This window comes from Larus michahellis, chromosome 24, assembly GCF_964199755.1.
Source record: "Larus michahellis chromosome 24, bLarMic1.1, whole genome shotgun sequence".
Classification (NCBI taxonomy): Eukaryota; Metazoa; Chordata; class Aves; order Charadriiformes; family Laridae; genus Larus; species Larus michahellis.
The window spans coordinates 4221767-4248288 of record NC_133919.1 but is presented as its reverse complement, the minus strand read 5'-3'; the positions used below and the strand labels follow the sequence as shown (position 1 = coordinate 4248288).

The window sequence follows — 26522 nt, the reverse complement described above, 5'->3', positions numbered from 1 at the left end:
CCCGCTTATCCGCCGTGATCCTCTAATCTCGGCTAACCCTGCTTTAATCAATCTCTCCTTGTTGCCTGCTAATCCCCCCCCGCTATTGCCACCGCCGGGAGCACGGGGGCTTGGGGCAGAGCCGTCACAGCCGGGTCCCCATGCGGCGCTGGGCCCGGGCTGCCGGCAGCATCGCTGCCCTCGCCCCGGGACACGGCAGGAGCCGGCAGGTCCCTTCGCCTCATCCCCAGCCCCGGACGCGTTGGCTGCCTGAGACCTGCAGATGGTGGGTGAATCGTGGCTGGGCATGAGACACACATGGGCTGTAATTGTATTTCCAAGAAAATGCTCTTTTTGCTTCCAGCAGCTTCAGTGCGCCGCGGAGTGGCTTGCTGGCTGGGCAGAGCCAGGCCCAGGCGCTGGCGGCGCAGCCCGGCCCTCCAGCAGGACGCTGGGGCAGGGGACTGTTGTCTTACACGCACTCTTAATCGGTGTAATCTGAAATAATCAAATTAGAAAGAAACCGCTAATCGGCTCTGATCTCATGGTGTATCACAGAGCCTTACTCTTGCTGATGGTGGGGCAGCCACCTGCATCCTGCAGCGGGGGCTGCCGTGGGGAGAGCTGACGGGGCACGGTGGGCTGCCCGCACCCTGCGGATGGTGCTGCGGAAGGTACGGAGGCAGGAGGTGCCGAGGAGGGGTGCAGTCAGGGCAAAACTGTGGCCCCAGACCTGCACCGGCAGCGTCGTGTGGGGTTCTGCGCCGCAATCGCCCCGGCCGTCGTGGCTCAGGCACCCCAGCACATCTCGCGCTGCATGACCTTCATTTAATCTAGTTAATGCCCAGCGTCCACTCTGCAATCAGGCAATATCAAACCTCCCCCCTCCCCCCCGCCCCTCAGTTAATAAATGGAAGGGAGATGGAAGGGGAAAATAACCAAAGATTAAACATTAATCTCCCCAGGGCCTAAAGGGACGGGGTGGGCGGGAGGGTCCTGCTGCCTTTGGGCCCCCACTGCACTCCCCGGGGCTGTGGGACCGGGAACAGGCCCCTCGCAGGGCACCCAGGGATGTCCCGGCTGCTCCGGGCTCTGGGCAGGGCCAGGACTGGATCCAGCTTCTACGCAGGAGGGGGAGCGTGGTGTCCCCCCCGCCCCATCCCAACCCGCCCTGGGGGTGCCAGCAGGTGGCACCGAAGGAGGCCGCCCCAGCCCAGCTCAGAATCTCTCTTTATTATTTAAATCCATTATGTACAACGACCAAAAATAAAAAAATGCTTTTAAATTCTCTGCGATATGAAAACTACAAGCTCTGTACATCGACTGCCGTGAGTGCAAGAGTGAAGGATCATGGTCTTTGGTGACTAGACTCGCACCCACGCACGCCGCAGAGACACGCGTGTGCCGCTGGCCGCCCTGGCCCCTCCAGCCTCCCCACTGGGACGGGGCGCTGGGGCCACAAGCCAACGTGGCTCGAGGCAGGGGTCTGCCGTGGCGGTGGCTGGAGCACAGGGTGGCTCTGGCTCCTGGCACAGGGCTGCGGCGTGGGGAGGGTGCGCAGGCAGCGTGGCTGGCGGAAGCGGAGCCGTGCTCGGTGCCGTCCAGACCAGCCCGCGTGCTCTGCGGGGGACACCTAGGATGACCGCTAAAACATCTACATCACGCAGTGTAAACACAGCCTGGGAACGTCTGACTACGCAGCCCGGCTGCAGACCCCTTCCCGAGGGGCTGCCGGGGAGACACCGACCATGGGGATGGAGCGGGACGCGGGGTGGGCGGGGAAGGGGAGTTGAAGTCCGTGGAAAAAAAGGCAGTGCTGGACATCCCCTCTGATGGCCACACTGACGGGATTCCCACCGGACTGCTGTGCCCCGCTGGCCGGGCGCTCTGAGCAGCCCCGCAGTCCGGACTAGTCCCGACGTCCCAAAACATGAGGGGGGAGAACTCAAGACCTCACTTCGAGAAGTACCATGTGGAACAAGACCCTCGCCTGCTGCGCCGGGGGTCTGGTGCACCCTGGTCGGTGGCAGCCAAGCCCCAGAGGACGACTACAAGCCATGGTTCCTGGCTCCAGTAGTGGGAAGCAGCTTGCGCAGCACGGCGGGGTCGGGAGGGGACACTACTCTAACCAGGACTGCTAACACAGTTGGCCCAAAGCAACACTGTAAGCAGAGCTCAGCTGCTCGGCGGAGCCACAACTCGAACACACATGGCTGACTACTGGCTCTGGAGGGGCGATGGTGGTTGGCCTTAGGGACCCCGGGCCCCTGCCCTCCCCTACAGAGACCCAGCAGGGTGAGGGGGAGGCAGCCCCACGGCCCCACACGTCACCCAGGCGCTGCCCGGGGTTGGCATCTCTTCGCAACACCCTTCGGCTCACTGCAGCGCTGGTGACTGGCATCACCGGGCAGTCTGGAGACGGGACCGCAGCGCAGGGCGGGAGCAGAGCCCGGGCTGAGCATCCTCCCAGGAGCCGCGGGCAGCGGGGTCCCGCTCTGGCTGCCCCTCGCCAGAGCATGGGGAGGGTCCGGGTGGCAGCGCCCAGGGGCAGCGCATCCCAACCTCACGGGGACCCGGCACCTCCAAGGCGAGGGGCACCCCCGAGCCGGGGAGAGGCACCTGGGGGCTGCTCAGTGGGAGACCCGTCCGACCCCCATCTCCGCCACGTGGCACTCACCACACCAGGGGGACCCTGCCCGGGACGCCCAGGTCCTGGTCCCTTAGGGACATCCCTAAGGCCCTTCCCTCCCGCCAGGGCCTCAGGGAGGGGCGACCTGGCCCCCGCTGGCCCTGGGAAACCGCACTCTGCCTGCCCGGGCAGACCCCGCCATGGGGCTCCAGCCCCCTCACTCTGCCCTCAGCTGTGGGCCCCGCGGGGGCTGCCTCTCCCCCTCTCCCAGAAAGCGAGGGTGCTGGGCAAAGCTTTGTGGGGATCAAGGCAGGCGTGTGGCGGCCACTGCTGCCACCGAGGACAAACTGGAGGAGCCGCCAGAGCCGGCCTGGGCCCAAGGAGAAGCCGTGGGGTGCAAGGGCAGAGCACGGGGGGGCCCGGCCCCCAGGGAGCAGTTGTTGGGAGCCGGGCTCCCCAGCAAGGCCAGGGTTTGGGCAAGGGCTCTGACCCATCCTGTAGCCAGGAGGGCAGGACTCGGGAGAGACGGTGATGGAGCAAGGAGGCGAGAGCCCGTGCAGGGTTTCCCCCGCAGGGCAGTCAGCAGAGCCCCCTCCTCATCCAGCCGGGCCAGCTGTGGGGCTGCCCCATACCCGTCCCTGCCATCCCCCCGCGTCTGGAGCAGCCAGTCTATGGCCCCGGGCGCTGCCTCTCACCTCGTCTTCTCTCCGACACAGCCGGGGCCAGGGCCCTTCCCCAGGTGCTCTGCCTCTCCTGCCGCCTCCGCCGCCAGCGTGCCTGGGTCCCTCCTGCCTGTGCATGGTGCTGCCGGGGACTCACATGTTGGACGGGAGTTTGGGCTTCCCTGTTTCCACCTCGGGGCTGAAGGCCACGGAACCCTTGCGGGAGGGACCTGCTGCCTGCCTGGACGCAGAGACCGGGGACTGCGGGGTGGATGCTCCCGCCACGGAGCGGCTGGGTTGAGCCAGCGATCCTGAAGGCATCTGCTGCGGGTGTGCCGGCTGGCCTGGGATCCCCGGACATGGCTTGGTGAGGAGTCCGGCTACCGAGGGAGACGATCTGCGGGCCAGATTCCCTGCAGATTTCCTGCCCTGCTGCAAGGAGCTCCCGTCGGCTTGCTGGGCCACTTTATTGGGAAGGGAGGGCTGGGAGGCGGAGAGGAGCCGGACGTCCTGGGTGAGCCGCCCCACAGGCAGGCCCTGGATGCTCCTGTGCTTCACCAGCTGCTGGGGCTGCATCAAAAGAGAGATGTGGGAGCCAGTGGCTCGGGACAGGCTGTAGTGGAGCGTTCTCCCTGCTGGCAGCACCTGCTCTGAGCTGGGGGATGGAGCCCCCGCCGCCTGCTGCAGTAGCGAGGTGGAGACCGAGGCGCCCCGGGACTTGGAGAGCTGGGGCTGGGAGCCGGCCGGGGGCTGCTTGGCTGCCGGAGGCATCTCCCCCTTCTGTGCCGCGCGTGGCAGGGGCTGCGCCCCATGGCTTGGTCTCTGGCCGCCGCTCTCCAGGGGCGCCTGGGACTGGACCATGGGGGAGGAAGGCGAACCGGCGGCGGGCGTCTGGAGGTGGGACTGTGTCCCCGACGGGGAGCTTACGGAGGAGGGCCGGGAGCCCCCCAGGCTGGGCTGGGACCTGCGCACCGGCTTTGTGAGCAGGGTGGCCTCAGGGGAGAGCGGGCTGGAGATGGAGGAGGGCGGCAGGAAGATGTGGGCCTGCAGGCTGTGCTGGTGAGTCAAGGCAATGGCCACGTTGGTGGTGGCGGCGGCTGTCTGCAGGGGCGCGTGCACCAGCGGCTCCCAGATCACCGGTTTGCCGCTCAGCTCCCGGCCCATCGCCATCTGCTGCAGGTCCTGGATGTTGTGGGCCATGTCCTGGTCGTGCTTCACGATCTGCTGGATCATCTCGTTGTTCATGGACCCCGCGCTGTGCTCGGCTCGCTTGCGGAGCAAGATGGAGTTCTTCTTCCCTGGGTGGGAGGCAGCAGTGTCACTGACCCCGGGAGCGCTGGCTCTTGGGGACATCGTGGAGGGCAGGGTGGTGGTGGGGAAGGGAGAGTAAAACCTCATCGGTGTGACGAAGGGAAGCAAGACCCTGCGGAAGGTCCGGACTGGGGCAGAGGGAGAAGCAGGGACAAAACAGGGTAGTCCTGGCTCCAAAGGTTCCAGGCTGGGGGCTGGGGTCCTGCTTGTCCTTTGCAGGTGAGGGGGGGCGAAGACAGCAGCTGGCTGATGCCAGACAGTGCAAATATGTGTGGGGGCGGTGAGAGATCCCCCAGGGAGCCTGTCATATGGCATTGCCTGGATCTTGCCTGGGAGGAGAGAGGGATCCTGGAGGCAGGCTCCTTCCCTGTGCTCCCCCTCATCCTCATTGCTGGGGACCCATGGGGCTGGGATGCTGTGATCCATGGGGCCTGTGATGCCGTCACCCATGGGGCAGGGCTGCCGCAGCCCCTGGGAGCAGGTGCAGAGGAGGCTGCGCTGGGCCCCGAGGCCGCTCCTCACCTATGCGGTCCAGCCGGTCCATGGCCACCGTCTCGAAGGCCCTGCGCATCATGGGGTACTCCTCCAGCACCTCATTGAAATTATCCACCGACAAGGAGTAGAGGCGGCAGTAGGTGTCAGCTCGCACGCTGGCCGTCCGCCTGCCCCGCGTCAGCAGGCAGATTTCTGCAGGGAGAGAGGTTTGGGCGTCAGGATGACACAGCCGTCCGTCCCCTTCCCAACAGCCTCCCCAGATAATGGCAGCCGGAGAGGGGACGGGGCAGCCCAGCGCTCCCACACCCTGCACAGAAAGAGAGCATGACTCAGGAGGAAGGGCAGACCCGGGAGTCCAGACAGCCATGGCCATGCCCGCAGCCAGGCACAGCCTCTTCCTCCCTCCCCAGGCCACGGAGACATCCCTGGGCATGGCTGCTGTGATTGCCCGGCCTGTTTCTCTCCCAGACTCATGCTTGTAGCCTATAAACTGGCTCAGATGCTCTGCTCTAACCCAGCCCCCTCTCCAGCCACAGGTGGGGTGGGTGGATGCCCCCTCTGCCCAAGCCAGCCAAAATTCATCCCTCTGACTGCTGGTCCCTCTGATTCGATCTGCCGGACAAGGTCGCCCGTAAGAACAGGGGTGGTGGACTTCTGAGCCCCAGAGCCCGGTGTGAGGAGGATGCCGAGCCTTTGGCACCGGGCAAGAGGTGATTGGAAGAGGGTGCAGCAGGCAGAAACACGAGGGATGCCCCAGCTCCTGCCCCCGCCCCGGCAGGTCTCACTCCCCTCTGCGCTCCAGGTCCCCCAGCCCAGCCTCACCCCCAAAGTAGGAGCCATCAGACAGCTTTGTCTCCTTGTTGCCCTTGGTGAGGATGCTGACCACCCCGTGCTGGATGAAGTACATCTTTTTGCCCACAGTGCCCTCACGGATGATGAAGTCCCCAGGCTGGAAGACCTCAAAGCGCAGCTTGGTCAGCATGGCTGTTACAAAGTTGGGGTCTGCATTGGCAAACAGGGGCATGTTGGCCACCAGGTTGCGGCAGTTGAAGTTGATGATCTCCTGTGGGGTGAGGAGCGGGTCAGCAGAGACATCACCCAGCCTGACCTCAGCAAGCACCAGCCGCCCCCCCGGCCAAGTCACCAGCGCTGGGGGGCCTGCCCATACCTCTTTGAGGGGCTCACTGAGCTCCCCGAGGATGTTCTCCTCGTCAAACATCTTGCCCTGGTAGCGGTGCTCGTAGTACTCGTGGATCCGCTGGCGCGTGTCCCCAGGCAGCTTGTGGAATGACATGTACTGCTCCACTTGCTTGTACTGTGGGGACAAGGCAGAGCCACAGAGGGCTGCGCTGAAACGAGCTGCACCGCGCTAGAGGCCGGCAGCACAGCACAGCTGGCCGACGCTTTCCCTCTCCTCGGCGGTGAGAAGCAGCTGCTGCCAGAGCTGGGGTCCAGGCACCCCTGATCCAGGGCCCTGCTCCAGAGGCCACCTCCAGGGCAGAGGACAGGACATCCGCGCACTCAGGACGCAGAGGGTCCCAGGACAGAGGCCAGGATGGGGCCTCGCTATGCTAGGGTGAACCCCAACATCACGAATGGGGCATCTCCATCCACGTGGGCAGCCGGACACCCCCCCTCCCACACCCCCAGGCGAGTGGCAAGGGCAGAGATCAGGGCAGGAATCTGCAGGGCAGGGCAGCCCGTGCTGAGCAGGTTCTGGAGCTGGACCCACTCGCGCCAGGGCGTCCTTCCCACTCGCTACCCCACCCCACTGACCTTCTCCTGGTACTGGCGCCGGGACGAGTCCAGCGACTGGATGAGGGCGGTGGCATGGCCGATGAACATGGCGTAGCAGGTGGCCCCCACGATCATGCTCAGCATCGTGAGCCAGACATCAGTCATGCCCTCGGGTGCCTGCTGGCCATAGCCGATGCAGAGCATGTGGCTCATGGCCTTGAACAGGGCGTGCGAGTACTGCTTCCCCCAGGAGTCATTCTGCAGACGAGGGAACAGTGGCGCTGGGGAGTCTGTCGGAAGGAGCTGCGGGGCTGAACCCTCCAGTCCCCCCTCCCCAAGGCAAGGGAGTCCAGAGCCCCAGCGAGGAAAAGGCTCCCGGTGCGTCCAAGCACAAAGGGCAGAGCTCTGCTCTGGGAGGAGGCATTGGGAACCGTGCAAAGCCCTGAGCCTGCACCAGCCCTGAGCCTGCACCAGCCCCTGCTCTGGGGAGGAGGCAGGAGCCCCACTGCCCTGTTCCCTCCTGGCAGGGCAGGAGGGATTTCCCTGGCTGCTCCGACTGCAGCAGCAGCCAAGGCGGGCTGAGATAGGAAGGTAATGCAGAGATTCCCTCGCTGCTGTTGCAGGACTGTGACCATAGAGATGCTGCTCCACAGCGGGGATCTGGGCAGCTCCAGCCTTAGCGTACAAGACGTGTAACCAAAGCCTCTCCTCCCCCCGGCAGACGCACGGCCGGTATTGCCCCTGCCCGGGGCACTCACCACCATGTGGTTGATGGAGACCCAGCAGTCCTCGGGGAAGTCTTGCAGCATGGGCACCAGGAACTGGAGGCAGCCGTCCCAGTGACAGAGCAGCAGCATCATGCCGATGAGGTTGAAGATCCTCACCACAGCACTGGCCAGGTCGTATGTCATATGGAAGATCTGGGGAAGAGCCAGGAGCAGAGCTAGAGAGACTCTTCCCAGAACAGCCCTCTGAACCCCTGCCCTCCAGCCCTACCTCACAGCCAGGGACCCCTGACGTGGCCTGAGACCCTGAGCAGGGGTCTTGGACCCCCAAGGGGTTCTCACCTCCTCCCACTGGTGGATGTAGCGTATGAGGCGCGAGAGGCGCAGCAGGCGCAGTAGGCTGAGGATCTTGGTGAAGCGGACGATGCGCAAGGCCCGGGCTGTCTTGTAGACGTCAGAATCCACCTGGGTCTCCAGGTCAACAATGAGGAAGATGTAGTCAACGGGGATGGAGGAGATGAAGTCGACCAGGAACCAGCTCTTCAAGTACTTCATTTTGATGGTGTGAGGGTCAAGGATGATCTCTGTGTTGTCCTCCACCACAATGCCTGTCCGGAAGTTCAGCACTAGGTCAGCCAGGAAGAAAGTGTCCGAAAGCACGTTGAAAACGATCCAGGGAGGGGTGTTCTCATCCTTGAAGAAGGTGATGCCCACAGGCAGGATGATCAGATTCCCCACCATCAGGAGCAGCATGATGAGGTCCCAGTAAAACCTGCAAGGAGAGAGCACGGGGGATGGAGGAGGGCAGGGAGAAGTGGGGAGAGGCAGGACACAGCTGGTTAGGAAGCAAACCCAGGTTCAAAGCTAGAGACTCCAACGCATCATGGAGAGACGGGCACTCAGGACACACACACATGTGCCTGCCCACACACATGACTAAGACCCTGCCGCTCGGCTGGGACACATGCGAGTGTATGTGTGCGGAGAGGAGCGACTCTGCAGCGGCTCTTGAGGCAGAGCAGGGTCTGGGGGAGGAAATATCGGGAACGTGTAGGAATGGAGGGACGTAGCTCAAGGAGCGTGGCCACCGCTCGTCCCTCTCTTTAAGGCATGGCAGTGTGGGCACACGTACGTCCCCACTCCAATCTTGACATCTGCCCTGTACAAAACTCAGGGAGGATGGGGGCTTTGCTCCCCAGAGCTCCCTGTCATCCGCCGGCTCCCCGCCACCCGCCAGGCTGGCTTAGCAGGATTTAGAGTAAGCTTTGCTGGTTATGCAAACCGAGCACCAAGCTCCTGGGGCAGCCGAGGGACTTGGGGGCCAGGGAGGCAATCGGGATTGTAGCCCGGTCAAGCCAGGCAGCAGCCACAAGGACAGACAAGTGCCATCACCACGGGGAAAGTGGGAGGAACAGGGGCTGCTCAGGAGCACTGGGCAGGAGCTACACAGCCATGGGCCTGCAGGACCCCCTAAGCCACATCCTTCCTCGGGGAGTGGACAAGCTTAGAGGCTTTGGAAGAAAAGCCGAGAGGCAGCGGGCAGCAGTTGATTAGCATTTGGTTATGGCATGAAATTCCGCATCCCCATTCACACGCAAATGTGGCTGGGATGTTTTCAATCTTCACACAAATACGTGAGGCCTTTTTTCACGAGGCCTGCGAGGGCTCCTGCAGCGGCTGGGTGGACTCCCAGGCCCCAGCTTAAAGTTTTATGGGTGCCTGGAAAAGCCAGTCCAGCTCCCACCTTTGGGTGCCCCCATAAGCCCCAGCCCTGGTGGTGGGTATAGACCCCAATCTCCAAAGGTGACCTCAGGGCAACTCTTAGTGCCTGGTGGATCCCAACTGGCCTTTGCATGTGACAAGAAGCCCACGGGTGTTTTGCACCCTGCGTCCCCGGTGGGGCACAGGCACAAAGCTTTCTGCAGGTGGCAGGGAAGAGGAGGGAGGAGAAGTCATGGTACCACGTGAGACTCCTCCATCCAGAGAGCACCAGAGCCTGGTGGGGGGGAACCACCTCCCGGGAGCTCCCCAGGGCCCAGGCGCCTCGCACAAATTAACGCCTTCCTGCCCACAGACATGGAGACACTGGCCAGGCAGAAGGGGCCTGACCTGGCCATGCAATCGCCTCCCGCGCCCCCACACCGTGCCCCGAGAAACACGGTGCGCCGAGGGGGAAACCGCCTCCCCCCGCAGCTGCCTGAACCTGTCGGAGCTCTTGATTCAGATCTTGGCTTAAGCTCTTTAGGGCAGGGCCTGTCCTTTACTCTGTGTCAGGGCCAACGCGCGGGGCCCTGATCTCAGTGGCCTTTATGTATCCCCATAATGTGATGAACACCAGCATAATCCTGCCAGCTGTCCACCTGCCAGCTCGCTTCGTGTCACCTTCAGCGCAGGGCACCGGCTGTGCAAGCCACTCCTGCCGAGCTCAGGCTCACAAACTTTGGGGCAGCTTCCCCCGGGGAAAAGGGCTCTAAGGGCTCGCAGCCCTCGGAGCAGCATAGGGGAGCTGGTACGCATGGCAGGTCGGGGCCCAGCAGTGAGGAGAGCTGGCTACAGGTGCTGGGCACCTGCTGGGAGTGACAGCCCCACTCCAGGGTGCCTCGCCAGGCTGGGGACATCGGCCATGTCACAGCTTGCTGCGGGAAATGACTGCCTGGCAGCTTCATCCCCCGTAGAGAAAGCCCACCCTATATGACTCAACATCCCCGTGACACCCAGATCCTCCCACATCATCCGTCCCCGAGCTCTCCCTGTGATCCCGGTGACACCGTGAGCCAGGCCCGGCTCCTCGCTCGGCACCCTGCCCTCCTCCAGCAGCGGCCAGTGCTGGGCCGGTGTTGGGCCAGTGCTGCGGGCAGCTCGGGGGGGCCTGTGTCCCCGGGGGGACAACGCGGCTTCTCATCGGGTGCAGAAACTAAACGCAGCGTGGAGAAGGAGTGGGGGGAGCTGTGCAAGGAGCCAAGGAGGGGCGGCCCCTGCTTCCCCCTCCGCACACCCAGAGCCGGGGCAGCAAAGATGGGCTGCCCGGGGTGCGGGGCCCGGGATGCGGGGCCCAGGAGAGCCTGAGGCAGAAGAAAGTTGCCCGCGTTCCCCGGGGAACCGGCGCGGGAGGACCCGAGGATGGGGAAAGGGCTGGGGCAGCGCGGCCCCGGTAAGCGCCGGCCCCGCGCTTCGCCCGGCAGCCGCGTCCCCCCGGCCCGGTGCCAGCCCCGGCGCCCGTCACTTGTTGCCCCGACGGCCGCCGGCGGGGCCGGGCCGGGCCGGGACGGGCGGCGGAGCCGCGCTCAGCACCACGGACAGCGGCGGCGGGGCCGGGAGCGGGGCCGGGAGCGGGGCGGGCGCGGGGCCCGGGTCCCACCTGAAGTCGCTGTAGGGGTGGATGATCCAGGCGCCGGCCGACTTCACCCGCTGCCGCTCGATCTCCACGGCCCGGTGGCTGCCGAACATGCGCAGCGAGAACTTGTTCACGGCGGGCTGCAGCATGGCCCCGAGCTGCCGCTGCACGAACGTGCCCGCCGCCGCCGCCGCCGCCGCCTCGCCCTCCGCCACGATCTGCTCAGCCGCCGCCGGCGAGGCCGGGGCCGCGCCCGCCGCCCCCGCGGGCGCCCCCGCCGCCTCACCGTCCAGCACCGGCGGCTTCTCCCGCGGTTCGGGGCTCCGGCCCGTCGCCGCGTCCATGCCGCCGCCGCCGCGCCTCACGTTTCCTTCAAACGCCCTTGCCCGGGCGCCCTGCCCGCCGCCCCGCCGCACATGCCCGGCCCCGGGCGGGCGCTCGCTCGCCGCCCCCGGCCGCTCGGTCACCGGCCGCGCTCTCAAGCTCGTCGGCGCCCGCAGCCCGGCCGGCACCCGCCTGTTGCGCACGCCCTGGCGCGGCGGCCGGGCCCCGCCGCCAGCGGGGAGGCGCCGGCGGCACCGGAGCGGCGGCGCGCCGAGCAGCGAGGCCCGGGCGGCGGCGGCGGCGGCGGCGGCGGCGGCGGCGGGACCCCGCGGCGGGCGGGGCGGGGCGGGGTGGGCGGAGCTCCGGGGGCGACGGCCGCCGCCGCGCCCCGCCCCTCGGCCCCGCCCTGGCCCCGCCGCGCCGTGTGACGCACGCGTGCGTGCATGCGCGGTACGTGCGTGCGTGCGCGGCCCCGCGGCGAGCTGCGCGCGGCCTGTGAGGACTCGGATCCGTGGGGCGGCGGCGAGCGGCGGAGCCGGAGCAGCTGGAGCGGGGCCCGGGATTCCCGGGGGCCCACGGCCGCCATCACGGATTTCCTGTGGGACAAGCGCACCGGGCTGGCTGCGAGGACGGTGCGGCGCGGGGCGCGGCGCGGCGCCGGGGGGGCGGGGGTAGGCCGCGGCCTCCGCGGCGGGCGGGGGCGGTCCGGGGCCGCCCGGGGCAGGCCCCGCCGGTGGCTCTTGGCGGGGCCGCGGCCGCAGCCCGGCGGCCTGGGGGTTTCCGGGGCGGGCCGGGCCGGATGGCCCGAGGAGGCCCCGGCTGGGCCTTGGGGGTCGGGGCGGGAGGTTCTCCGCCCACCGCCCCTTCCCGCGGTCCCGGTCTCTCCCGGTGACCGGGCCGCGGTGCTTCCGCTTTTGGCGCTCGGCGCGGCCCTGCACACGGCGGAGGCCCCGCCCGGCGGCCGCGGAGCAGGGCGGCGAGCGCGGCCGCCATCATCATCATCCCCAAACCGGTTCTAGGCCTGCTGCGAAACGCCTTGGTGCGGGCTTTGCTCGCGCGTAACGAGGTCGCCCGGCCTCGCCGGGCCGCCAGCCGCGCCTGCCGCCGTCGCCGGTAATTAGAGGCTGGAAGCGGCGCCCGCAGTGGGCGCAGCCGGACGCGGCGGCACCCGCGAACAAGGGGGAGCCGTGAGCGGCCCCGCAGAGCCCGGCCTGGCTCTGGGGGGTGAAGCCAGCGGGGGGGTGACAGCCCGTGCCCCCTGGTCGCCACATCACCGGGGGCAGTTCGGCATTCTGACGGCCCTGCTGGTAATGTCAGCGTAGGTGTGGGTGCGGGGCGGCAGCCGGGTGTGTGAGTGAACCTTTTCGGGGTGAGGAAAATCGGTGGTGGGAGGTCAGTGGACAAAGGGAGATGCGGCACGTTGAGCTGCTTCATGTTTCAGAACCGGAATACGTGTGGGGAATGTCTGTGGAGTGAGGGTGGGAGGGGGATCCCAAGAACCAGCCCTTTGGGTTGGGACCAGGCGTGCCATCGTACTGAAGGGTTTTCTCCTTCGTGCTTCACTCTCGCATCCCAGCAGGGCCGTAGAGGTGAGCACTCTTCCCTCTGAGGTAGGCTCTGCAAAGCTTCGTTAACACCTCCGTGCATGGAAAAGAGCTTTTTGCTCCCTGGGTGCTGTAGGGCCCTCCCTGCTTGCTGTGGGAACCGTAGATGTCACTTGATTGTCAGTAAACTGGAGACATCTCTTCACGAGCTGCCCACTTCAGTGGCTTCAGTACTGGTGTGCAAGGACTTTGGACCGAGCACTGGTGATATCCTGAGCTTCATTTCACCTTCTTTCCGTTTTCCTTGGTGGTGCTTTTCTCCTTCCTGGGGAGCATATTAGTTGAAAGAGAGAAGGTGGAGGCCCTGAAGGTGCAAAGGCTGCTTCTGGAGCCGTGGCCCATAGAGATGGGGGATGAAGAGGGGAAAGTAACCTGGAAAACAGAACTGCAGCAAGCACGGCCCATGCGGGTGGTCACATCCTCTCTCATACAGGATTCTCAGAAGTTCATCCCTCTCAGATCCCCTGTGCACGCTTGGACATGTTGCTCATTGCTTCCCCCCTCCTTGCCCTTTCGGCTTCTTGGCCATGGACTCTCTGTGCTGGTTTCTCTCTCTTGACATTGCCTCACAAAGTCGTCCCTGTTGTCTCTTAGATGCCTCACTCTAGAAGGTACCGCTCGTCGGAGCGCAGCAGCCGAGGCAGCTATCATGAGCGCTACAGAAGTCGCAAACACAAGAGACGGCGGACACGGTCGCGATCGAGCAGCAGCGAGCGTGATCGTCGGCACCGTCGGGAAGACAGTTACCACGTTCGGTCCAGGAGGTGAGTCTGCAAAGACAAGGCAGGACCTTGAACCCTGTGGTGTTTCTCCAGCTCAGCTTGAGGCAACTATGGGCAGCCCAGCTTCTGGGGGGCCCAGGCCCTGTTCTCTCATATGCTCTGAGCTATAATGTCCTGGGAGGTGTTTGTAATCGAATCCCCCTTGGCTTGCTTCCCCTCCCTAGCTATGATGACCACTCAGCAGACAGGAGAGCCTATGACCGGCGTTACTGTGACAGCTACCGGCGGAACGATTACAGCCGCGAGCGAGGGGAAGCCTACTATGAACCCGAGTACCGTCATTCCTACGAGTACCGACGCTCCCGGGACCGTGAGGGCAGCTACCGGAGCTGCAAAAGCAGCCGGCGTAAGCACAGGCGGAGGCGGCGCCGCAGCCGGTCCTTTAGTCGCTCCTCATCGGTGAGTATCCTGCTGTGCTGGGCCTCCCCTGTAACCTTTCTCTCCCAGGTGGCGAGCTGGGTAAGTAGAAAACTCACTTTCTAAAGCTCTCGGACTCAGCTCGAGAAATGTGTAGACAGCCTTTGATGCAGACAGCAGTTCCTGTCCACCATCCTGATGCACCTGGGCAGTGGCTGCCCTGTGCCAGCTGGGCACAGGCGGCTCTGACCCTCTCTTAGTGTTGCCCGCTCCGAGGTGGGAGGAGGACAGGCGTGTCTTGCGAGGCTTGCGTGTCCCCGGGGTGGTGCTGCAGTCCTCAGCTCCTTTATCCCTGCAGAGCGCTGCTTTTGTTCGGTGACGCTCATTAAGAGCTGTTTAGGAACCCCAGCCAAGCAGCCTTTTGTGCAAGGTTTGTGCAGCAAATGCTCAGCTGATCCTGGTCGCAGAGAGCTCAGCCTGTCTGTGACAGGCAGCTTGGTCCCCATGGTCCCTGGTTCGGGCAGGAAGCCCCCCCTGTCTCTGAAGGTTAGGTGCTGCGTCAGAGCGTGATCCTTCTGGGTGGGCCCAGCTGATGGGGGATGTCGTGCGAGGGGCTTTGCAAAGGAGTAGAGCTTGTGAACTGGTCAGTTCAGGTGGAGGCAGCAACCATCACAGGCTTTTCTCAGCAGTGTCCCTTGGTTTCTCTTCTTGTCTATTCTGCTGTTCACCTTCCACTTCTGTTAGACCCCAGATAACGTCCTCTGCTCTGTGTGTGGAGCTCTCAGTGTTGTCTGGTCTGTTCCGGCTGTATGTCCAGGGATGGGATTGTGGGCTGGATTCAGGTCCCAAGTCTGCTGGCTGGTTGCTCCCAGGTGTGGGGATACTTAGCTGAAGAACTGAAAGCAGGAATTTTCTCTTCTCTGGCATAAACCTCTTATCTGCCTCATCCCAGGCTGTCCCTATTCCCTGTTGGGCCTCTGCTTCTCTCCTGGAGGTTAGTCCTTCCAGGATCAGCTTCTTTGGGGTAGGGTCTAGAAGTGTAACATCTTCCCCCAGGCAGTCACTTATAAATTCTCTCTGGTTTTGGATGGATCACTGTACCGAGAGTTGCTTCTGAAATCTCTGAGTTCATCTTTTTCTAAGTGTGGGGGCTGGGGAAAGCAATGTGGGCGGTTGTTGGAATGGGATGGGGAGTGGCTGTGTGGGGCAGCCTGGCCCTTTGCTTGTGCAGGACTTCCCAGCGCCTGCCTTCTGCTGCCTTTCCTCAGTGGCTGCCGTGGGGCTGAAGCGAGCCTCTCCCTGCGGCCACTGAGTGCCCGGCTGCAGAGTTGTGCTTCAGCTGCTCTCTTGGCATTATCCAGGACCCAAAGGCCAGTGCCATTCCTCTCTGAGCCCCCCTAGGAGCGAGAGCAGCTGGCCCCTTCCACTGCCCCTCCGCTAGCCCTTGTTCTGACCGTCTCTGCTCTCACACTGGTTCGGGTGGGGCTGTTTGTAGGTTCTTTTTTTTTTCTTTTTTTTTCTTTTCTTTTTTTTTTTTTTGCTACAACGAAAAGCGAACTGTTTTTTTCTTTTCTGAGCTAGTGTGTTGTATCTTGACATGTTCCCTTGCAATATCCCTATCGTTATATATTCCTCTGTGCCGTATGAATTGGCTGGGAATCTCCTCCTGCAACCCCTCCTCAAACAACCATGTGAATTTCCAAACCAACCAATGCGTGACGCTGGCTGCTGCGCTGGTTTGAAAATCTGATTGGTGAATGATGAATTCCCTGTCTGCCTGGGCCAGCAGCGGAGTCGACAGAGCAGCAGAAGGGCCAAGAGTGTGGAGGACGACGACGAGGGGCATCTGATCTATCGCGTCGGCGACTGGCTACAAGAAAGATGTACAGCCAAATCGTAACATAATTTAGCTCTCTAGTTAAGCTCCCATCGCAGTCGCAGATCTGTCTTATCTTTCTGTTTCATTTTATTTTCATTGTTTATTAAAGAGAAACCCTCTCCTTTTCCTTCCCCTTTTGTTAAAGCTACATTTATATTTTGTATTGTTACTGAAGTGCCAGGGAACTAGGGCAGTTGCCTTGTGCAGCCGGTGTCAGCCTTCCGCTGCTCCGGTCTCCCAAGCTGTGTGCAGGTTAGGTGTTGCAATGCATTCTCCTCTGCCTTGTGTATGCGCTGCATCCAGGTCGTGCTCTCTCTCTCATCTGCCTTCCTCTCCTCTCTCTCTCAGATGAGATTATTAGCACCTTAGGGGAAGGCACGTTCGGCAGAGTGGTGCAGTGCATCGATCACCGGAGGTACGTCTGCTCCTGGGCCAGACCTTGGTGGTGAGGGGAAAAGAGAGACCACAGCTGGGGATGGAGCCTTTCATGCTTAGCCTGGGAGCCTGGGGGTGAAAATGAGTTGCTTGGTTTCCAGTATTCTGCTGCTGGTCTGGGTGTTCACCCTCTTGGGTCGCCCTTGTGTCGGAGAGGGCTCAGGGGGAGCCTCTGGGAGGGAAAAGGCACTACTTTGGTGGCCACCCCTTAACAACAGCCACTTCTGGCGTGAGCAAGGGTGGCGGAAGGCCGTGCTGCACAGGGTGAGGCTGGGTCAGAAAGCCCTTTTTGCAGGACGCAGGCTCTGACCCAGCTCAGGGGTGATCTGGTGTTTTCCTCCTGTTTCTCCCCCAGGGGTGGTGCACGTGTTGCTCTCAAAATCATTAAAAACGTAGAGAAATACAAAGAGGCTGCTCGGCTGGAAATTAACGTGCTGGAGAAAATCAACGAGAAGGATCCTGAGAACACAAAGTGAGTGTGCCCTTGATGTTAAAAGGGGAAGGGCAAGCGTCGCCTCAGCACCGTTGCAGGGATGGGATGGGAGAGGTACTTGATGTTGCGTGACTGAATTTGTTTGTAGCTCGTTTTCGGAGGCATATTGGCTTGCTGTGGGATAGACTGAGCAAGGAAAGGAGGAGCCTGGCACAGCGATAACGGAGCCGAGTGGTGTGTGCAGATCTGTCCCAAATCAGAGTTTTTTTTTCTCAGTCTTTGTGTCAGGATGTTTGACTGGTTTGACTACCACGGCCACATGTGCATCTCCTTCGAACTGCTGGGGCTCAGCACCTTTGATTTCCTGAAGGACAACAACTATCTGCCTTACCCCATCCACCAAGTACGGCACATGGCCTACCAGGTGTGCCAGGCTGTGAAATGTAAGTGTTCACTGCTCTTCTCTCCACTGGTCCTTGACTGGAGAGCTGCGCAGCTCACAACATCTGGGCCAGTTCAACTGGTGGCCCGAAGCAGCGAGTTCTTGCTGTGGTGCCGCTGTGCCAGTTCTGAGACCGAGCCTTCCTGCCCCTTCAGCAGTGAACGCGTGCTTGGAATGAATCCTTTTCCTGATTGTAATGTTTTCTGATGCATGTGGGTTGGCAGTAGCTCAGGGCACTGTAGCATCCACCACCACACACGTTCTGGTGATCGATATGATAAATCTTTGTGCTTCTGCCGAAGCATCTTAGTCTGGACTAGCCTGGCAGTTCTAAATGTGGGCTAAACCGGTGCCAGTGCGAGCAGACTGAATCAGCAGTGTTCGTGCTTCGGGTGGGTGCAGCCTCCCATTGCTTCTGTTTCGTCACCCCGACTCTGTTTGCTTCCTCAGTTCTGCATGACAACAAACTCACTCACACTGACCTCAAGCCAGAGAACATCCTCTTTGTGAACTCTGACTATGAACTCTCCTATAATCTGGAAAAGGTAATGGCGCTGCCTTGTGTTAGGGGTCTTCTCTTGGGTTCTTAGTATCCCGTACCTTATCAGCAGGTGGGAGGAGTTGGAACGTGGCCCCAGGAGACACAGGGTTGACCATCAACGTTCATGCACTTGTTCAGGGCCTATATCTTGCGTGAGCAGCCTGTGTAGTCTATAAGTAAGCCATAGGGACCACAGGCTTACCTGCGTGATGGTGAGAGTTTGTCTGGGTATTGTGCTGAGTTAATGTTCCCTCCGAAGCCTTCCCCTCCCGTGGTGTGCTGTGGCAAAGCCTCAGATGTGTAAGGAAGGGGCTAAGTCTGCATCTCAGAACTCCTGAGTAACCATTACCATTCTCTTCCGCGAAGAAGAGGGATGAGCGGAGCGTGAAGAGCACGGCCATCAGAGTGGTGGACTTCGGCAGTGCCACATTTGACCATGAGCATCACAGCACGATTGTCTCTACCAGGCATTACCGGGCCCCCGAAGTCATACTGGGTAGGTACTGCTTGGTCTTTCTGCGGAGGCAGGTGTTCGCCTGGAGGGCTCTGGGTGCTGCCTGCTGGGTTAAGAAGCATTTTTCCTCTACATCATTCTGTAGCGGTCCTAGGTTTACCCGGGGAGATAAGTGCTTTATTTAACATGCACTACTCTCAATTTTCTGTGAGGGTCAACAGCTTATAAGTTGGTGTTTTGGCATTGCTACCAGCTGGACAGTATGTTGCCACCAGCATATCAGGAGCCTGGCTGGAATGGGAATATTTTTCTCCAGATGTTTGTTTTTAAAAGGGTGAGGGGGAGGGATTTGGAATCTTAGGCCATAACTGGATCTTTTCTTTAAAAAACATTGTTTTTTAGAGCTTGGCTGGAACCAGCCCTGTGATGTGTGGAGCATTGGCTGCATCATCTTTGAGTATTATGTGGGTTTCACCCTGTTTCAGGTGAGAACTGTGTGCTGCATGGCTCCCAGTACAGCCAGGAGCCTCTGGGACTGATGGGGTTCCCTCCATCACTGCAGTCTTGTAGAGATGTCCGAGGTGTTGCCCAGCAAGGGGTTCTGAACTGGGCTGGAGGTAGAACGACTGGAATCTGTTCCATGCCTTCCCTTTATGTTTCTCTCTCTCAGACGCATGACAACCGGGAGCACCTGGCCATGATGGAGAGGATTTTGGGGCCAATTCCTTCTCGGATGATCCGGAAGACGAGGTGAGCAAGGCCAGCTGGGCACTGCAGGCTTGGCAGCTCTCTCCTGCTTCTCATGTAGTGGTTCTCTCTGAGGGATCGATTTTGAAGCTGCCTGCTGAGCCAGTTGTCGGTGCTGCTGCAGTGTCCTGAGCAGTGTGCACTGCCAGGGCTGGCGCCTTGCTCTTGCTGCAAGACGTTTTGTGCTTGAGTGTAACCTGTTCCCACTTCTAACCCCGACAGGAAACAGAAATATTTCTACCATGGCCGCCTGGACTGGGACGAGAACACCTCTGCTGGCCGCTATGTTCGGGAAAACTGCAAGCCACTGCGGGTAAGGCGGGGTGGGCAGAAGCACCAGGTTGCTTTATCCTTTTCTCATTGCAGAGTCTTACAGTGCCTGCCCCAGTTGTGAAGATTCTTCCTGTGGGCAAGGTTGGGCCACTGAAAGGGTCAGACCGATGTCTTCCCAAAGGAGCCTTGGCTGTCCCAGACATAAACTAGGAAGACTGCAGCAGCCTGAGCTTAATCTGAAGTGGAGGAGGAGGAGGGCATGGAGACCTCAGGAAGTGCCTGGGAAAGATGGTGGGGGGTGAAAACCTGGCAGTGCTGTGCTTGGTAAAGCAGCCCAGAGCTCAGGTCTAGAACGAGAGACGTTCTGAACAAACCAGTCTTCCCCCAGCTTAGCCGTTTGGCCCAGGGAACGTATTGCAGCCAGGACAGAGTGCAGCATCCTTGGCCCTAACCTCTCCCCTCCGTCTCCTCAGCGATATCTGACCTCTGAGGCTGAGGACCATCACCGCCTTTTTGACCTCATTGAGAGCATGCTGGAGTACGAGCCGTCCAAGCGCATCACCCTGGCCGAAGCCCTCAAGCACCCCTTCTTTGATGTGTTGGAGATGGAGCCAAGCTCAAAAATGTGGGACTCTAGCAGAGACATCAGCCGATGACGCCAGAGGTGCCAGCCTGCCCTCAGATTCTAGCCCCCGTGGAGGCCTGTGTGATTTCTAGACACTCGGTGCTTTTTTTTTATACATGAGAAGAACTCCCTGGACATGTTTGTAAAGCTGTTAATATGTGAGATACTGTAAATAGCCCATATTCTATATCGGCCTCTGAGCACCATGGGCCTGACCTCCTGCTGTTGCTGCTGCCACTGTCGTGAGGCGAGGGGGCCTGTATGTCCATATTGTAAATACCTCTGTTCACGTGTTGCTTTGTCTCCTGTTCTCTCCTGCCCTCCTCGGTGTAAATACTCCAGGACTCGCAGCTCTCTGTAGCTTGTCTGTTTCCTTGTAAGTTATGAAACTGGTGGGACTGCATGGGAATTATTTTTTGGATCAATGTCATAGCCCATCCCCACACCAGAGTTTTATAAGAATTTTGTACAGTCTTTGTGAAAAATAAATATGAAGTGAATAAACCATCTGGTCTGGGTTTGGACCCTCTTGGGGCTGTTGTGCAGGTCGGTTGTGCTCCTCCTGAGCAGTGGCTGTATGCTGTGCCTTGCGGAGGGAAGGCAGGCGCATGCTCTCGTGGGATGAAAGGTACTTTGTGATCCGGGACAGCTCTATCCATCCGCACCACTCCTCCCAAGCTGGGATGCTGGACTAGTGTTTGAGCTTGCACTGGGCCTTCTTTTGGCTGCTTTTAGCCCCTGGAGCTTCAGCTGGACGTGAGCAGATTCTGGTGTGGGGAGTAGCAAAACACAGGCTGGCCCTTCGTGACACCCCGTGATCAGTATTGAGGTGGGATAGAGAAAAAGGGGGGCAAGATACCTGTGACAAATCCAGATGAAAAAGGTCTGAAGGAGCAAGTCCAGGTCCTTATCCTTCAGTACTAGAGAAACCTCTCGCTCCCTGGACAGGATGGAGCACTGGCTGCTGGTGATGGCGGTTGGAAAGCGGGTGCCCTGGTGCCCACATTGGGCTGTCAAACACGTACCCCAGCATCTGGCAGGGCCTTTTTGGCTCTTGCTGGCTCTGCAGCGAGGCTGGGGCCTTGGCTTGGGCTTTTCTATGGTGGTTGCTGAGACATTTCAGACTATATGGCAGCTCTGTGGAGATGCTCTGCTGCTGTATCTGGGACAGCCTGGCTGCGGTGGTGTCAGTAACAGAGCGGAGACGCTTAACAGTTGGTTCTGCAGGAGCTTATCGCTTTGCTGTGGCACCATTTGTGGCAGGCTGTGTCCTGGCTCTGGCAGGCTGTCACCATGAAGAGGGGTAAAGGAAAGGTCTGGCTTCACCTGGAGTGAGTGGGGGGAAGTCTTGGGAGGGGTGACACTGGGTCATCTTCATGAGCCTGTGATCCCAACTTAAAGAGCTTAGGCGGGGAGCTTTCACCTGCCTCCCCCAGTATTGCTGGGAGAGGTGGAGTGAGCTGGGGAAGACTGGGCCCTGCTACAGGTGTAGCCAGCCCACGGCTGAGACTGGAGGAGAATTAGATTGACTAAATAATACCTATGGTCTGTCTCAGACTTTAAAAAAAAAAAACAAAAAAAACACATCAGCGTCCAAAACTTGAATTCCCAGCGGAGAGCAGAGGTCAAGGTGACAGGTGTCTGGGCTGAAGTGGGAGCTCCCAATTTGTGTGTAATTTTGTGAGTCTTTGTTCAGAGACTAAAGAGTATTTTTAGCAGAGGGGTGCTGCTGCTAAGCGCCGAAGCTGGGCTGGGAACCAGAGGCAAGTAGGGACAGATGTCCTGTGCCACTCTCCGGGTGCTGAGGACTCCCCGTTTGGAGGGGGTGTCAATATGCTGTCCACACGCAGCCGACGGGACCAGGGATCCCTATAAATAACTGGTCCAGGAGACACAAAAGTTAAATCCCCCCAACTGCTTGTTGGCCACGAGTCCTTCCCTCACCCTTTTACTTCCATGGAGTCGGCTGGTTCGGGTGGGCTCAGTGACACTGCACCTCCGCCGCACCCCGCCGCCCTCCTCGAGGGTAAAGCCCGAGGGGTTCCACGCAGGCCGGAGGCAGAGGGCGCCGCGGCCGTCCCGGTACGAGGGGTTCGGACGTGAGGCCCTCAGGGAGGCGGCCGGAGGGGCCTGCTGCCGTCGTGGGCCTGGCTGAACGGAGACGGCCCGGGGCCCGGGGGAGGATGGTGGGCCCGGCCGTGGGAAGGGGCACCAGGAGCCCGTGGAGACGAGGTGGGGCCCGGGCGGCGGAGGGGCCCGGGCCCGGTCACGGCCCCGCTGTTGCCATGGAGACGCGCTCCCGGCAGGCCCTGCGCAGGAAGGGGGGGGGGGGGGGAGGAGATGCGCCGGCACGTGACTCCCGGACATGTGACCACATCACGTGCTCGCCGCCGCCCGGCCCTGCGCGTGCGCAGAGGCCCCCTGCAGTGGGGCTGCCCCGTGCTGCGGGCCGTGCCGGTGACGTCACGGTGCGGCAGCCAATCGGCGGCGGGGGGGCGGGGTCTACGGCGGCGGCGGTCCCGGTCCGGGTCCCGCTCCTGGCTCCCGCTCCCGCCATGGCCCAGCGCGGCGGCTCCGCGGCGCTCCCGGACAACCCCTTCCAGGTGCGTCCCGTCCGAGCAGGAGCGGCCTCGGCCCCCGTGGTCCCGTTCCCGGTGTCACACGGTGTCTCCCGTAGGATCCCGGACCGGAACACGCGGCGCTGGACGACTACAACCCCTTCGGCAGCAGTGCGGTGAGGCGGCGGGCGGGCCGGCCGGTGCGGCCGCTTCCCAGCAGCGGGGCCCTACCCGGGGCGACTCACCGACCCCCCTGTTCCCCGTTCTTCCCGCAGCCGCCGCCGCCGTACCAGGCCCCGTCGGTGCCGCCGCTCCCACCAGCCGCCAGCATGGCCCCGCCGCCGGCCGCCGCGCAGCCCCCGCGGAAAGCCAGCCCCACCGAGCCCCGGAACTACGGCTCGTACGGCACGCAGGTAACGGGGCGGGGGGGGCAGGGGACGGCCGGCGCGGGGGCGGCGGGAGAAGGCGGCAGCCCCAGGGCCTGCGCTCCCCCGCAGGCCTCGGCGGCGGCCGCCACGGCCGAGCTGCTGAAGCGGCAGGAGGAGCTGAACCGGAAAGCGGAGGAGCTGGACCGGCGGGAGCGGGAGCTGCAGAACGCGGCCCTCGGCGGCACCGCCGGTGAGTGGGCGGCGGAGCCGGGGGCGGGGGGGGGGACACCTTTCCCCGCGGCCCCCCCGGCACTGCCGCTCTCTCCTTCCTCCCGCAGCGAGGATGAACAACTGGCCCCCACTGCCGTCCTTCTGCCCGGTGAAGCCTTGCTTCTACCAGGACATCCCGGTGGAGATCCCCGCCGACTTCCAGAAGACCGTTTCCACCATGTATTACCTCTGGATGGGTGAGGCCCGGGGGAAATCTACGGGCAGGTCCTGGGAGGAGGACGAGGAGGAACAAGCGTCAGGCGTTCACACGGGTGCTGCTGCTCTGGAAAAATGGCAATTAATGCTCGGTGCCTGGGGCTGAGCCCTCGGTGGCGGGGGAGCCTGATGGATGGGCTGGAGCGAGTCCAGAGAAGGGCAACGGAGCCGGTGAGGGGTCTGGAGCAGGAGTCCTGCGAGGAGCGGCTGAGGGAGCTGGGGGTGTTCAGCCTGGAGAAAAGGGGGCTGAGGGGAGACCTCGCTCTCTACAGCTCCCTGAAAGGAGGGGGTAGCCGGGGGGGGTCGGGCTCTTCCCCCAAGGAACAGGCGATGGGACAAGAGGGAACAGCCTCAAGTTGCGCCGGGGAGGTTTAGGATGGATATTAGGAAAAATTCCTTCATGGAAAGGGCTGTCAAGCATTGGAAGAGGCTGCCCAGGGCAGTGGTGGAGTCGCCATCCCTGGAGGGGTTTAAAAGCCGGGCAGACGCGGTGCTGAGGGACGTGGGTCAGTGGGGGTTTGGGCAGTGTTGGGGTGATGGTTGGACTCAATGATCTGAAAGGTCCCTTCCAACCTCGACGATTCAATGTCCTCTCTCTTAGCCAGCACCATCGCTCTTTTCCTGAACTTCTTGTCCTCGCTGGCCTGGTTCTGCGTGGAGCCCTCATCTGGTTCTGGGTTTGGCCTCTCCATTCTCTGGGCTCTCCTCTACACGCCCTGCTCCTTTGTCTGCTGGTACAGGCCCATGTACAAAGCTTTCAGGTGTGTGTCTGCTCGGGCTCCCGCGCCAGCAAAGCAGCGGGTGGGATGGCTGCGAGGCTGGTGCTCGAAGCTGGGGAGACTGGGCTGCTCGGTGGGATGGGCCCCTGCCCCGCGTGCAGCACCGAAGGCATCCCGGCTCCTGGTGGCCTTTGGGCCTGGGGGATGTGGTGATCCTGCACCGAGCTGATGCAGTGAAATGCCGAAGTTAAGGCTCCTGGGCCCCTTGTTTTGAGAGATGAGCTTCTACTACAAGGTTATATTGTCCTAAAGCATTCTTTCTTAAAAAATAGATAAGTTCTGCCATTTAGTACTACAGCTGTTGCATCTGCTCTTTGTACAGCCTTAAGGCACCCAGTCTCCTCAATTAAGCTCCTACTTCAATTAGTTTACAGCTTTAATATATCAAACCCTACTTCAGAGCTGCTGGCTGAGGAACGAATCCTGCTTGGGGTGGGGCTGCTCCAAGGAGGACACGGGAACGTGTTTTCCCGTGGACCTTGCTGTTGGAGGTCCCTGTGCTGCCTTATGCCTCTTCCTTGGATCTCTTCTTGCTTTAAGTCCCTTAACAAGTGGCCGCACCCCTGGGGCCCGCACGTTCTCCTTGCATCCCCCGCTTTGAGGAAGGCGTGAGAGTTGGTTTTCGGTGGCCTAACCTTGCCTGTCTCTTTCTCCCAGGAGTGACAGTTCCTTCAACTTCTTTGTCTTCTTCTTCGTCTTCTTTGCCCAGAACGTGATGTACGTGCTGCAGGCGATTGGCATACCGAACTGGGGATTCAGGTGCGTGTTGTGCTGACCCTGGGAAGCCCGGCCTGGCCGAGTGCCCCAGGAAGGGGGGTGGCGAAGGGCGAACTTGTGGGCAACTGCCTCTTGTTTTGCAGTGGCTGGATCTTGAGCCTGATAGCGCTGCGGCAGAACACAGCCGTGGCTGTGATGATGATCCTGGTGTCCTTGTTCTTCACAGCAGTGGCTGTTTTGGGCATCATTATGCTGAAAAAGGTGAGTTCAGACGGAACCTTGGGGCCAGAGTGCCCCCTTGGGAGGACAAGGAGGGGGTTTGGCAGGCACGAGGGCACGGCTCCGTTCATTGGGAGCCTGGACAGGACCAGTGCCCTGACCCCGAGCCTGTTGCTCTCTTCCAGATCCACTCTCTGTACCGCCGGACGGGCGCCAGCTTCCAGAAAGCGCAGGAGGAGTTTGCCGCCGGGGTCTTCTCCAACCAGGCGGTGCGCACCGCTGCAGCCAACGCTGCCGCGGGTGCCGCCACCAATGCCTTCCGGGCGCCTTAGCCAAGCGGGAGGCCCCGGCTTCTTCCTCCATGTGGGGCTTGTTCTAGGGAAGAGGAAATCCAAGTTGCACTTTCATTGGATCCCCGTGTGTCTGCATCAGCTGTCAGAGGCTGCCTCATCCCAGCTTGGAAGTGCTGGTGCCTGAACCGTCTGCTGCTCTAACCCCTCTCCTCACGGATGGAGGCTGTTCTGCTTTGTGCTCGTCCCCTTCCCTCAGCGGATTGGGGAAGGAGCAGGACGGGAGGTGCTGTGACCAAGCCCCGTGGCTGTCATCGCCCTCCCTTCCAGCACCAGGAGCCTCCTCCAGACGGGTGACAGGGACCAAAACGGCTGCTCACCTTCCCTGGGCTCTCCCGTCTCCCCACCTGGTGATGGCATTTGTGTGCCCTGGGGCATGAAGGGTTCCCCGTGTGCCTCATCCCAGGGTGCGCAGGGGACGGCTCTTCCCTGGAGGCTTTTGCCTTCCCTTTGACGAGGGACCTGATTCTCTGCCAAGAACATCATCCCTGTCTTCCCCCAAGGCCAGCTCTGGTGGGGTGGGGCTAGCTCTGTCCCCAGGGTGCTGAGCAGGGGGGCTGTCTCCCTCCCATCCTTTTCCCCATCCTTTCCCTCCCTGCTGAGCTGAGCCCGCTCCAGGTGCAGGGATAAGGCGAGTGGGGCCAGGACAGGCACGTGCTGCTGGTGCGACTCCCTGCCTTTAGCTTGCGTGCCCAGCCGCAGCCATCCGGGCCTGGGACGTGGGGGACCCCAAAGCCAGGCTGGGGTGGGCTCCTGGTGCCTCCTTACCTCCCTCTGCACCTCCAGCTTCTCCCTTCCTCCTTTCTGCGTGCCCTGGGGCCAGTGACCCCTCGCTCCCCATGGCACTCTGCACCCAGAGCCAGGGCCTTCACCCTCCTCCCTTCTCGGGGGCTGAGCCTATTCCTGTGCCCGGCGCTGCCCAGTATGTGCCCTCCGTCCCCGCTAGCACCTGCTGTCCCATGTCCCTGGGCCTGGTACCGCGGCACTGGCATCTCACAAGTTACGCTTTGCCCCCGGCTCTTCTCCGCTGCTCCTGGGCCGGCGAGAGGGTTCGTGCCTTCATCCGTAGGGGCCAGTGCACGCCGTGGGTCCTGCCCTGTCCCGCTGCCGTGGGGCCGATGCTGGGCGATGGAGGGGGTCCCTGCTCCGGCCGTGGCCATCCCACCATGGGGCAGCTCCAGCTGCGGCCCCCCGCCCCCCCACACACCGTGTTGCTGTGCCCGACGCCAAGCCGCCTTCAGGTTTTATTTAAGGAATAAATGAAGTTTCACTCCGTG

General features: G+C 61.8%; 3 protein-coding genes across 9 annotated transcripts; 2 read left to right on the top strand and 1 right to left on the bottom strand.

Annotated features, from left to right (window-relative positions):
- Positions 1-1192: 1192 nt before the first annotated feature.
- HCN3 (hyperpolarization activated cyclic nucleotide gated potassium channel 3) lies at positions 1193-11487 on the bottom strand. The gene is made up of 8 exons (XM_074566197.1): positions 10897-11487; positions 7881-8310; positions 7572-7733; positions 6853-7071; positions 6245-6391; positions 5899-6139; positions 5104-5268; positions 1193-4568 (listed from the first exon to the last, which is right to left on the bottom strand). Exons 1-8 carry the CDS (start codon positions 11214-11216, stop codon positions 3424-3426), a joined length of 2829 nt encoding a protein of 942 aa, XP_074422298.1. The 5' UTR covers positions 11217-11487; the 3' UTR covers positions 1193-3423.
- Positions 11488-11633: 146 nt separating this feature from the next.
- On the top strand, positions 11634-20277 carry CLK2 (CDC like kinase 2). 7 transcript variants are annotated; one of them, XM_074566892.1, is made up of 13 exons: positions 11634-11828; positions 13395-13564; positions 13747-13981; positions 15729-15822; positions 16167-16233; positions 16609-16725; positions 16963-17129; positions 17579-17673; positions 18039-18165; positions 18526-18608; positions 18794-18873; positions 19093-19183; positions 19617-20277. In XM_074566892.1, exons 1-13 carry the CDS (start codon positions 11640-11642, stop codon positions 19797-19799), a joined length of 1698 nt encoding a protein of 565 aa, XP_074422993.1. In that variant the 5' UTR covers positions 11634-11639; the 3' UTR covers positions 19800-20277. The 7 variants fall into 7 exon arrangements, with proteins under 7 accessions (XP_074422993.1, XP_074422992.1, XP_074422991.1 ...); XM_074566891.1 differs by having other exon boundaries at positions 18036-18165; XM_074566890.1 differs by having other exon boundaries at positions 15726-15822; positions 18036-18165.
- Positions 20278-22225: 1948 nt separating this feature from the next.
- Positions 22226-26522, top strand: SCAMP3 (secretory carrier membrane protein 3). The gene is made up of 9 exons (XM_074566895.1): positions 22226-22371; positions 22446-22502; positions 22602-22739; positions 22824-22944; positions 23033-23161; positions 23782-23941; positions 24617-24718; positions 24820-24937; positions 25081-26522. Exons 1-9 carry the CDS (start codon positions 22324-22326, stop codon positions 25225-25227), a joined length of 1020 nt encoding a protein of 339 aa, XP_074422996.1. The 5' UTR covers positions 22226-22323; the 3' UTR covers positions 25228-26522.

What these genes read in the sequence shown, in the direction of transcription:
- HCN3 (XM_074566197.1), bottom strand. Translation starts at nt 11,216, where the DNA reads ATGGACGCGGCGACGGGCCGGAGCCCCGAACCGCGGGAGAAGCCGCCG. An exon ending in TCAGTGAGCCCCTCAAAGAG is followed by an intron (nt 6,140 to 6,244) that starts GTATGGGCAGGC and finishes CTCACCCCACAG; the next exon opens with GAGATCATCAACTTCAACTG. An exon ending in TGATGGCTCCTACTTTGGGG is followed by an intron (nt 5,269 to 5,898) that starts GTGAGGCTGGGC and finishes CTCTCCCTGCAG; the next exon opens with AAATCTGCCTGCTGACGCGG.
- CLK2 (XM_074566887.1), top strand. Translation starts at nt 11,640, where the DNA reads ATGCGCGGTACGTGCGTGCGTGCGCGGCCCCGCGGCGAGCTGCGCGCG. An exon ending in AAGGATCCTGAGAACACAAA is followed by an intron (nt 16,726 to 16,962) that starts GTGAGTGTGCCC and finishes TTTTTTTCTCAG; the next exon opens with TCTTTGTGTCAGGATGTTTG. An exon ending in GGCCCCCGAAGTCATACTGG is followed by an intron (nt 18,166 to 18,608) that starts GTAGGTACTGCT and finishes ACCCTGTTTCAG; the next exon opens with GTGAGAACTGTGTGCTGCAT.
- SCAMP3 (XM_074566895.1), top strand. Translation starts at nt 22,324, where the DNA reads ATGGCCCAGCGCGGCGGCTCCGCGGCGCTCCCGGACAACCCCTTCCAG. An exon ending in GGCCCTCGGCGGCACCGCCG is followed by an intron (nt 22,945 to 23,032) that starts GTGAGTGGGCGG and finishes TTCCTCCCGCAG; the next exon opens with CGAGGATGAACAACTGGCCC. An exon ending in CCCATGTACAAAGCTTTCAG is followed by an intron (nt 23,942 to 24,616) that starts GTGTGTGTCTGC and finishes TCTTTCTCCCAG; the next exon opens with GAGTGACAGTTCCTTCAACT.